General features: G+C 49.7%; 1 protein-coding gene across 2 annotated transcripts in view; it reads left to right on the forward strand.

Annotated features, from left to right (window-relative positions):
- CTDSPL (CTD small phosphatase like) overlaps positions 1-11,930 on the forward strand; it is a 127,905-nt gene that overhangs the window by 112,317 nt on the left and 3,658 nt on the right. For both annotated transcript variants that reach the window (XM_025271972.3, XM_006077033.4), the window contains exons 5-7: positions 668-724; positions 4,077-4,169; positions 8,071-8,256. In XM_025271972.3, coding sequence (XP_025127757.1) covers positions 668-724; positions 4,077-4,169; positions 8,071-8,256 — 336 coding nt within the window. The remainder of the gene's footprint in view (positions 1-667; positions 725-4,076; positions 4,170-8,070; positions 8,257-11,930) is intronic.

Below are 11,930 nucleotides of genomic sequence, written 5' to 3' on the forward strand. Positions count from 1 at the left end.
AACCAAGGTCCAGAGAATAAAGAGCCTACCCAAGGTCGTGGTCTGTGGCCTCTGACCTCACCCCATATATCCAGTGGCCCCACTTTGGGCCCATGTGTTGAGCATGTCTGTATTTGTGCAACTTACCAGATGGCTCCGTGGTAAAGGATCTGCCTGCAATGCAGGAGATGCAGGTTCTATCCCTGAGTCGAGAAGATCCCCTAAAGAAGGAAATGGCAACCCACTCCAGTATTCTTCCCTGGGGAATCCATGGACAGAGGAGCCTACAACCACAGAGAGTCTGACACGCCATAGCACCTAAACAAGCACTGTCCTCTAGGGCTGTCAGGCCCTTGCCTCCTCCCCCTGGTGGCCAGCAGTGGTTCCTGCCACTCTAGTCAAGAGCCAAGAGTTGGAGGAGCCCTGTTTCCAAGCCAGGTGCAGCACTCTTTGTGGTTGGGGCCAGGCAGGTAATAAAGATGCTGAAAATGTAACAGTATTCAGAACAGAAAATAATATTCTTTCCTGCTTATGTTTATTTTGAGGAACCGAAGCATGCTCCAGTGTCCCCCTGAACTGTTTTGTCCCATAATAAAAACATTAGTCCAGGCAAGCTTTTTTGGTGCTAAAGTTTCCAGTTGTATTTTGTTCTTTCAGACATATTAATTATAGTTTCTTCTTTCTCCAGCCTATTAGTAATGCTGATTTTATTGTTCCTGTTGAAATTGATGGAACTATACATCAGGTAAGAAATCAAAGCTAAATCTGAGTTTCAGTTAGCATTTTTTTTTAGTAATTACATTTTCTATGAACTGTATTTCTAAATTCCCCTTTCAGTAATCATTTTGTTCCTGAATCAGGAGGAGGCAGACTTTATTAAAAATTCAGTGATTTTCTGCCTTTTTTTTTTTCACTTGGATGAATTTTATGCTTCATTTATAAGGGAAGCTGTAATCTATTTGTAAACATTAGATGTGGTTGCAGGTTCAAATAGTTCTTTGATTTGATGCAGACTTTTAGAAGTTTCCATATCCCCCACTGGCCTAGCTTGATGGTCTAATTAACTTCGCTATGTAATTGCTTTAGCTACTCTCCTAGCAGGCAACAGGGAAATGTCACAAGTCACTGACTTTACAGTAGATTCTCAGCAAAGACTGTCAAAGATTGCCAGCCACTCCAGACTGACCTTGTCACTCCTGCATCGTGTTCTGTGAATGTTTAGGAAAGCCCAACCCAAAAGGGAAAGGAGGAAGGGTGTGCATTTTTGGATCAGCAGGAAGCTTTGAATAAAGATGCCCTAGTCAGTTGGCATGCATCTTTGTTCCGATATTTTTTTTCCCCTTATATTCCTTTTTATTGCATGAAGCTCCTCTAGGAATAGTTTCACTTATGAAATATTGGAAACACTATGGGAAGATATTGTAGGTTTTCCACAGAAATGCCCCAGTCATCTTCTTTGTCAACCCCAAGATCTAAAGGGAGAGCCTGTGGCCTGGTATGTTTATATCCCAGGAGGAAAACTCACCCTTGGTGCTTGAGCCATATCAGGGTCAAGGGTCTTTCCTTGGAGATGTCGGTAGTTTCTTTGGCCCTTGAATGCAGGGTGTCAGAGCTGGTGGGGCCTTGGGAGTCAACGGGTCCAGCTACCTCACTGTCTACATGGGGGAAGTGAGGCTCAGCCAGGGAGAGGGTTGGATCAAGGTCATACAATAGGACGAGTTGAAATGAGAGCTCCAGTCTCCTGTTCCTGACACAGGGCTCTTTGCCGGGTACTCAAGTCCCCCCCTCCCCCACTGCCAGGAGGTCCTGCCAGCAGCCTGTCCCTGGTGTTTCCACACTTCATGCTTTGGAAAGCCATCAGGGAGCCAGAATGTCAGGCACTTGGGCATTTAACATTTGCCGAAGCATCCACAGAATTAACTCCGCATCTGAGAAGCAGTTAAGGCTTCCGCGTTTATTATCTTGGCTCGTGTGACAAGATAATGGGATGAAGGAGAAGCTGTCCACTGGCATGACAGAAATTAGGAGAGAAATGAATCTCTTCATTCCTCATGACTGTGAGCATGGCCCTCAGGACCTGACTTGCTGTGGCCAGCCCATTCTCAAAGAAGCTGCCCAGCTCCCCCAGCCCTCCAGACTGATTCACCTGGTGGTAGACACTCCAGAGCTGGGATCAAAAACTCATTCTCCTGAGGGAATGAAGCCACAGGCGCCCAGAGGAGGACCAAGGCCCTGGCGAAGGCCGTGGCCTCGTTCAAGTAATCCAGGATAGGCTGTGCAGGTCCCAAGGGGCCTATTCTTGGTTACTTGCACGCGGACGCGGGCCTGGACGCCAGCCTCTGGGCCCAGGACCCTCCTCTCTGTCAGAGGCACCAACGCCATAGTCCCCAGACCAGTCTCCTGCCCTTTGCATGTAGCAACACTTGCTTTCCAAGCAGCATCCTGAAGGAGACTGCGGACCACGGGCCGCACCCATTCCTAGCACCTAGCAGCCTCCTGGGCAGAGGGTAGGCCTGGAGCTACTGCAGCCACACCCCACCCGCAGGCCTCTCCACTCCACAGAGCACCCATCCTGGCCATCCTGCTCCTCTGGCCCCTCCCTCCACACGCCCTTTCCCTCAGCCACAAGCTTCCCACCAAGACCTTCACCTGTGTAAACTCCTCTGTCAGCAGCTCTTCCTCTGTATGGAGCAGAGCCCCGTTCCCCTCTGCCCCTCCTCCTGTAGGGTATCCGGCCTGCTCCATCTGCCGTTCACAACCCAGGCATACTCACCTCGACCTGCCTTTCACACTACGTCTTCAGCCTTTTCTATCCCCATCTCCCCCTCTTTTATCTCTGCCTCTGAAGGGCTGGTCAGCAGAGCTCTGGCCATTCTCCAATACCCCAAGTGTTTTCAGGCAAGGTCTCATGCTCAAACTAATTTCTCTGCCTGGAAGCTCACTTCTCATCCTTATCAGCCTGGTGAACTCCTATTCATCCTTCAAGGTCCAGGCCAAATGTTCCCTTTTGTGATTCCCTCCCCTTGAGAGGGATGTTTATCATCACTAATTTATCCTTATGCTGCAGCTTTCATTATGCATGTTTATTTTGATCTGTTTTTCTGAATGTCTGCTCTAGACTGTGAGCTCTTCAAGGGCAAGGCCTGTGTTTCCCTCACCTTTGTAACCACTTCAGGCTGAGGCCAGAGCTGGAACTGAAGGAATATGAGTCGAACTGAATTTTAACAAGTTTGAATTATTTTAGGGAAATGGCTAATTTCAAATGAAATTTATTCAAGTTTTAATTAGTTCTTCCCTCCTCCCACCTTCTCTGCCTCCTCTCGCCAGCTCTGCCTTCTTTCCCCGCTCCCATGTTTCCTCAGATCTCTTCAGGTTTCCAGTTGGGGGCAGAGCCCAGCCATTCTAGCAAAGGTGGTCCTTTGCCCCCCTGTGCTTGGCGGCTGCTTCTGATGCCTGGCTGCTGGGGCTAAGAGTAGGCTGGCCTCACATCCCCTGAAGCATCTGTTTCTGGAGCAGACGGAAGCAGAGTTAATGTTGTGTGTCAAGTAGATGGTTCCCACACCAACAAGGAAGCCCTTCACGCAGCCTTACTGCTCCTGCGCCTCCAGCCCAGGCCTTCTGGCAGGAGAAGGGTTCCAATCAAGTAGGCAACCACCGGAGCAATCCCAGACCTGCCGGGCAGTGGGCCATGCCCCGACCTCCACCAGAAGCACCACCCAAGACCACAGCCTCTGTCTAGAAGCGGCCTGACCCAGAGCGTGTCCCATGAAACACATGTGAAATGAAGGCTCTGGGTCACCCGAACGTGGCCCAACCTTTCCACTCACTGGTTCTGAAAATCCCCAGAAGCCTCCACACCATGTCAGCTTCCCTTTCCCCCCTGGGCGAGGAGTCTGCTCCAAACTCAGACCTGGAGTGCACCGTGAGGGGTATCTGGTCCTCAGCACCATGTTATATTACACAGCCCCTCGTTCAGTCCTCCTGGGGACAGGAGGCAGGAACCGGCTTAGGAATTCTTCCTCCCCAGGGCTCTCGGGGCCCCAGGCCTTCCTCGGTGGCGGCTGTGACTGACCTGCATGCTGTCCCTGCCGTTGCAGGTGTATGTGCTGAAGCGGCCACATGTGGACGAGTTCCTCCAGAGAATGGGACAGCTGTTCGAATGTGTGCTCTTTACTGCCAGCCTGGCCAAGGTGGGTTGCGCCCCCAGCCCTCAGAGCCCAGCCCATCCAGCCCTGCCCCCTGTCTGTCAAGCAGCCCTTTGTTAAGGTGGGGGAAGCAGTTTCCATGGTGACAGGTTCCCACCCCAGATGGGGTAGATGCAGGCCATGTGCACAGCACCAGCCTGAAAGGCTTTTGGGTTACCATAGCTACAGGAGCACTGGGAACAAACGCTCCATAAAGTTGCTGCATGCCGCTGCTGAGGCTGCTTGTCCACAGACCAGGAACCCACAGGCGTGTCCCATGTGACCGAGACAGGCGTCTGCCTCTCATCTGGTGACTGGCTGAGGCCTCTGTGCACTTGGCTTAGCAGCTCACCCAGGTTTCAGGGAAGGATAAGCATCAAAGGTTCATCCACCCACGGAGGCCGCATGAGCGTTCTGACTGCCCTAAAGAGCCCCAGGACCTCAGGCCAGTCACTTCACTTCCCTCGCCTCCGTTTCTTCTATGAGATAGGGATGATCCCATCTACTTCATGGGGTGGATCAAATGAAATAACGCTGAGAAGGAGCTTAGCACAGGGCCCGACTCCTATTCAGCAAGGGCCTGCAGAGCCCCTGCTGAGTCTCCCATGTGCTGTGCTGGGCACTGTCACACGGTCACTGCTCTTGGTATTCATTCTTTATTATAATTATTCATGATGATAAAATAAGCCACACATGTTTTGGTCCCGTGATTTGGTTTGAGTCTCTGACCCAGCATCTACGATGGCCCTGACCAAACAAAGTGGTTTCTTTGCCTTTATCCACTGTTTGAGGGACCTGGCAGGTTCACAGCACTGCCTCCCACCATGTGGGTGAGTCTGTCCTTTCGCAGGTAAACTGAGGTGCCTGCACTGTGTGGAAGGCCGGCCCTGCTCCTCGAAAGAGCTCTTTGCCATGTCTGTGTCTCCAACCCTGGCCCTGACAGGGCCAATGCCATCCATTTGTTGGTGGCACCAAGAGTGTCTCCATGGGCACCTTAGGGACCCTCAGTGGGCTCAGGATGAGCTCTGCAGAGTCCAGGCTAGACATCTGCCTGTCTGCAGACCTGCTCCAAGGATGCACAGGCAGCTTCCTCCCCCGTGTTCCATCTCTATGCAGGCTTCCTCCTCTGAATGCTGGGGACTCTTACCCTGAGTTCCCAGATGTGCTGTGCTGCTTTGCTGGGCTGGGCATTTCTGGTTTTGGCCATCTCTCTGCCATTCTGCCAGGCTCATCACCAGGCCATAAAGCTTGAGCCAGTGGGGAGGGAATCAAGAGCCCCAGGCTGTCTTTATGCTGAAAATAGAATGCGGCCTCAGGAAGAACATCGTCTTCCCCAGTGGGTACCCTTTCGGATGAACGGTCCATGACTGCTCTGGTGCTGATGGCTCTTCCGACAGTGCTCTCGGCCACTGAGGCGCCTGAAGTGATAACCAAAGAAATAACAGGAAGCTTGCACTGTGCTGGGGGATTGAGAGCTGTTTTTTTCTTTTGGCAAAATTGAAAGCACTCTTTCTTGGCATCATCCCCAGCACTTGCTTAAACATCCTTGTTCGGTCTCTCTTCCTGGACGGCTCCCACCTGCCCCTCCATCTGTCTCTCCAGCCCTTCTCTCGCTGCTACCCCAGGCTGCCTTTGCTGAATCAGCCCCCACGTGCTTCCTTCCAGGGACTTCAGTGGTGGTCCAGTGGATTGGACTCCACGCTTCCACTGCAAGGGGCACAGGTTCCATCCCTGGTCAGGGAAGTTCCGCATGCCATGCAGTGTATGTGGCAAAAAAAAAAAAAAAAAATGTGCAGCCTTCCAGCTTCTCTCCTCCCTAGTGCACAGCTCTGCTGACAGGGAGCCACTCCCCAGGGCTTGGCCCTGAACTCAGCCCCCAGCCAGCACCGTTGGTGTGCAGGACCTCCTGGCCTGCTTCCCTGGGGCCTGAGCAACCTCTGCTGACAGTCAGAGCCCCACAGGGTCTACTTCCCCATCTTGTGTCCTTCCTTCATTCACTCACCCACCAAGTATGTCCTTTATACCTGCTGTGTGTCAGGCACTGTCCTAGGCATTAGGCATACTGCAGACAACACGAAATGGTCCCTGCCCACGTGAAGCTTACATCCCCACGGCCGGGAGCCCCAGGCTAGGACACTCCCTTGAAAGATGTATGCCACCGCCGTTGTTAATGATTATGAAGAAATTAGCTAGAGTCAGCTGCTTAAAAATGACCCACATGGCTCTTCGCTACCCTCACCTGGAGCCCTGAGCTCACCTCCCTTGGTCAACAGGAAACCCAGCCTCCTCCTGCACTCTGCTCCGTCAGGATGTCTCTGGAGAGAGGACTCACCCATGGAGCCAGGATGCTGCTTGTAGCCCTGCATCCTGCAGCCCTGACAGCCTTTGCTCTGCACTCGGAGTGCTCTGCGTTCCACCACTGGCCTTCCCAGCACCACCAGCCTCGGGTGCTTCCTACTTCCCCAGCAGAGTGTCTGGGCCCCTAAGGGCCTCTGACTGTGCCCCTCACTTGGGCCTTGGTGCTGAGGCCTGGCCTCACGTGGCCTGGAGCTGCCACTCCTTTGCCTCCAGCCCCAGCTACTCAGTCTGGATGAAGATTTTCCCTCAGACACAACCCCTTTATTTCTTCATCCCTTTCAGTGTTCTTTGGGGAAAATTCCCCAGGCCATGGGAGATGGCCAAGCAGGATGAACCCCAGCTGTGACTGCGGCTCTAATTCCCTCCCTTAAAACTCCTGGGTTCCAAGTCAGTGGCTGTGCTGTCTGGGCACATCCTGTGACAGGCAGGGGCTGGGCTGGCCGTGCTGCTCAGAGCTCCTCTAGGGGGCAGTGTGGCCCCGTGCACACCAGCCAGATCCCAAGTCCACACTTCCCTTTGCTGATGCAACTAGTATTTACTGAGCCCTACCAAGAGGTGGCGCTAGTGCTGAAGAGCCCATCTGCCAAGACATAAACTGGGTTGGGAAGATCCCCTGGAGAGGAGAATGCCTACCCACTCCAGTATTCTTGCCTGGAGAATCCCATGGACAGGGGAGCCTGGCAGGCTGCAGTCCATACGGTCACAGAGAGTCGGACCAGACTGAAGCGACTTAGCACATGCACATGCACCAAGAGGTAGGCACCCCAAGGTGCTGGTGATGTCATGGGGAACACGGCAGGCAAGGCCGGGGGCCCTGACAGATGACGGGACCATAAGGTGGTCCCGGGTAGTGGTGAGCTCTGTGGAGGCGATCGCAGCTGTGAGGCCAGAGAGTTTCTGCAGAGGAAGGTCCAGAAGGGCTGGGAAGGTTGTGAGGAAAGCCAAGGGCCGAAAACTGAGGAGATGGAAGGAGAAGTGTGTGCAGAGAGTGGGGAAGAGAGTATTCCAGCAGATGGGACGAGGGGACACTGATGCACAGGTCCCGACCATGTGCAAAGCCAACGTGGCTCAAGTGACTTGAGGTGGAGCTGAGAGGCAGCTGCAGCCGTGTGGGATCTGGCAGGGACGTGGGGCTTCGTTCCAAGTGTGGCAGGAAGCCAGCGCAGGGTCTGATGGGTGTTTTCCAGCAGCCGTTCTGACAGCTGCAAGGTGAGTGAGTGAGTGGAAAGGAGGCCCCAAGGGAAGAGGGAGGCTCCTCTGCGGCCAGAGATTACAGAGGCCCGGACAAGGGAGTGACAGTATAAACAGAGAGATGCAGGCAGATTCGAGATATTTTTGGAGAGGGAACTGACAGGAATTTCTGATGGATTTGATATGAGAAGTGAGAGAAATGGAAGAATCCAGGGTGTCAGGGAAATACCCAGGATCTTGAAACACCTGCAGTTCTATAAGTCCCTTTTTAGAAGAGTAGTGTGGCTCTCACTGCCAGAGGTCAGGGCTCCTGAGCTCTTCCAGGCCCCCAGCCTTCACCATGACACCCGCTTCCCAGTACGCAGACCCTGTGGCCGACCTGCTGGACCGCTGGGGTGTGTTCCGGGCCCGGCTCTTCCGGGAATCGTGTGTTTTCCATCGTGGGAACTATGTGAAAGACCTGAGTCGCCTTGGGCGGGAGCTGAGCAAAGTGATCATCGTGGACAATTCTCCTGCCTCCTACATCTTCCATCCTGAGAATGCAGTAAGTAGCCCCAGACCAAAGGGACTCAGGGCTCCAGCTAAGCTCTCTTGCCAGGTAGAGCAGCTCTCTTGCCACTTCTGTACCTTCAAGCACCTGTGCAGGGGTTTCGTGGCCTTTTCCTTAGTGAAATCCCAGCTTTGCATTGAGCAGTTAAATAACATTGATGGTTATTTATGCTCACTGAGCCTCTCTGCCAAAGTTGCCTTCTCTGTCAAATGGGCATTCTAGGCATGCTGATTCATGGGATTGTTGGAGAATCAAGTGTGGCAGTGCTTGTGCTGGGTAAGTGCTCAGTGAGCCTGTACCTTCTCAGCATCTTTGGGATCATGACTGAGAAGGTTTTTGTCTGTCATTGGCCTCCTGGATCTGGCTATTGCCCAGGACTTCGTGACCCCTGTAAATTCAGAAGGTCTGGGTGACCTCTTCAACAGAAGTATTAAGAATGAATAAAACACTTTAGTGAGGTTTTCAAATGAGACTACCAGGCTTTACCACCTCCTAATGATGTTTAAAAAGTAGACAATGGGAACATTTCCTACATAAAACTCCCTGGAGCGTGGCAGCTCCCAGTGCCAAGTCTCTGGGTGCAGCACATCTCAGAACAGGAGAGGCGCCCTCCTGCCGCTGGCCCTTCATTTCCAGGAGGCAAGGTCAGCCCTCCTGGAGACTGCTCACCCTTCCACAGTGGCCGCCACACCAGACCCCAGCTCAGACCCTAGAGAGGATGCTTCTCCCAAGCCCAGGCTTCCCAGTCTCAACGAAAGCCCATACAGCATCTTTTCCTTGAGACCATAACTATGTTGCTCCTCTTACCAAAAACCGAGTTCAAACTAGGTTCACTTAGTATATAATCATTAACTGAACAAACATTCAAAATATATTAAAGTATGCTCCTTTTGATGAGTTAAATTCAACATAATGCATTTTGTAATGTGTCTAACAGATAAGGATTCTTTTTATCATCTCAATTCCAGGCACTTCCCTGGCAGTCCAGTGGTTAGGACTCTGTGCTTCCATTGTAGGGGGCACGAGTTCAATCCCTGGTCAGGGAACTAAGATCCCACAGGCCATGCAGCACAGCCCCTCCTACCACCACCAAAAAAATAAATCCTAATCCCATTATCACGTCTGATAATACTAGCAGTTTCTTGATATTATCACTAATATCCAGTCTGTATTCATCTTTTCCCTATCATCTAGAAATATTTTCTTTTATTTGGATTGTTTGAGTCAGAATCCAAACAAGGTAGGTACATACATGGCTTGGGTATTGTGTTCTTACTGTGACGTCACATCAGGAGGCATATAACATCAGATTGTCCCACTTTTAAAGATTTTAAATTGCCCTTTGGATTCAGGTGTTATCAGCCTGATCCATCCATTTTCAATTTTTGAATTGACTTTTCACCTAAAAACGTGAGCAGTTGTTGATGATCTTTGCCTACATCCACTGTTTTATTAGAAATTACAAAATGGTAATTTCTAAACTCTATCATTCTTTCTGCATCTATTGGGCTAGAATTCTTTCTTTTTTTAATTGAATTTACTCTCATTGATTACTTGATTACCCTACAATTCAGTTTGAATAGGGAAATCAGAGTAAAGTCTTGGTTCTTTTTCTTTATTTTTTCTGTTTTGAGAGTTATGAGATGGTGCTCTAGCAATCTCTAGAAGTAACCAATTTTTTTAGGTACCATTATGAAGCTATGGATTTTTTTATGTTATAGTTTAATCTATTATCCTTTTTATGCTCAAATGTTCACCTATAGCCAGTGCATGCTCCTTCAAATAACAATAGTCTTTGATCACTTCCTGCTTTCTGGTCCAACAAGATACTCCAAGCTCATCTTGTCCATTTCTTGCTCCAGCCCTGTAATCAGCCATTTTTCTATGCAACCTGGTTCCTGTGAGTGAAAATGGTATTTAAAGACCACAGTTTGGGTGGGTTCTCATTGTTACTAGGATGTCCTTTGCTTCTAGTCCTTTCTACTGGACAGAGCTAAATACACTTATTTTTATTTATAGAATGAGGACAAAATCATAAATTCACAATGGTTTTTCCAATTCAATTGTAACAGTTTTTATTTAATTTCCTTTTGTTTTTGTATTTATGTCTCCTCTTACACTGAAACTCATGATTCCTTATTAACATCATTACAGATTTGATTCATCCTATAGTATAGTTTTAACAGTTTCAAAATTGCATTGTTTTAATATTATTACTAACAATAAAACAATTGAATGCATTTAGGAATATTTTTGAGCAATTCTACAAACAGAAGACTATGTTTCAAAATCACCTGAAATAATCCTTTCTATGGGTATGTCACCAAACTTATCTACGTGAAGGTTCATTTTTTTGTTGCTTTTTTTCCTGACTGATTTAATTTCATTTCAGTCATGTAACACATTTACATGGTTTAGCATCAAAACTGTCACCAGAGGTTCTCCCTTGGCAGGCAGTGGTTAGGACTCACGAGCGCTTGCACCGCAGGAAGGTTTGGATTTGATCCCTGCTCGGGGAATGAAGATTCTGCATGACTCGCTGTGCGGCCAAAATTTTTTTAAAAATTAAAACTGTCAACAAAGATACATTCAGAGAAATCTTGTGTCCATTCCTGCCCTCTCCCCTGTTCCCACCCCTTCCCCTAGGAGTGGTCATTTTTTGCTTACTCCTTAGCTTGTTGATTTTTTTTTAATTACATAATGAATTGTTGGCTTCCCTGGTGGCTCAGTCGGTAAAGAATCCACCAGCAATGCAAGAGATGCAGGTTCAATCCCTAGGTTGGGCAGATCCCCTAGAAAAGGAAATAGCAACCCGCTCCGGTATTCTTGCCTGGAGAATCGCGTGGGCAGAGGAGTCCGGAGGGCTACAGTCCATGGGGTCGCAAAGAATTGGACGCAACTTAACCGACTAAACCACAACCACCAATGAACTATTACGTTTCTAAACAGTCTTTAGATTTGTAAAAGGGTCAAAAATCTTAGTTTTAAAAACAGTTTTGGCTTCCCCGAATTTGTTTTTATGTCTCTTCTTTGCACCTCTTGCTACCACCCTCTAGAAGCCCTCCCCACCTCTCTATCTAAAACTGAAGGAGACTCTCTTTTTCTGTGGCTCAGAATGTCCTGAGATGTTATACTTGCCCTTTTAACTGAACTCTGCAAAGCATGGGAGGCAATAATCCACGTCTCCGTGCTGTGCAGTGACACTAAGTAGAAGCCCTCAGATACTCTCTACAAAGATGTCAGTGGCTGATCGGTGACCTCTGACTGCAAGTGCTCTGAGGTGCAAGGAGTGGTTTGATGCAATAGAAAGAGTGTTTGATGGACAGAGGAACCTGGCAGGCTACAGTCCATAGGGTCGCAAAGAGTCGGGAAGACTGAAGCAACTTAGCATGCACACACGCAAGGTAGTTATATATTCTGCGTTCTGGCTACCTTTTATGCAGCAGGAAAACAAAACAGGAAAGTGCATGCCAACTGGATACTCTTAACTTTGCCTTCCTGAACCACCTCCCGAACCAGATAGATTCAGGTTGATTTTAGCTGGGATGGGAGAAGAAAGAAGATGGTGCTGGTGATCTTGAAACACTGAAGTGTGGGGACCAGTCAGGCTGGACACGGCCCACAGGCCTGATTCAGCTCTGCTGCCCGCTGCACGCACTGTCTTCCAG

The sequence above is a fragment of the Bubalus bubalis genome, chromosome 21 (assembly GCF_019923935.1).
Source record: "Bubalus bubalis isolate 160015118507 breed Murrah chromosome 21, NDDB_SH_1, whole genome shotgun sequence".
Classification (NCBI taxonomy): domain Eukaryota; kingdom Metazoa; phylum Chordata; class Mammalia; order Artiodactyla; family Bovidae; genus Bubalus; species Bubalus bubalis.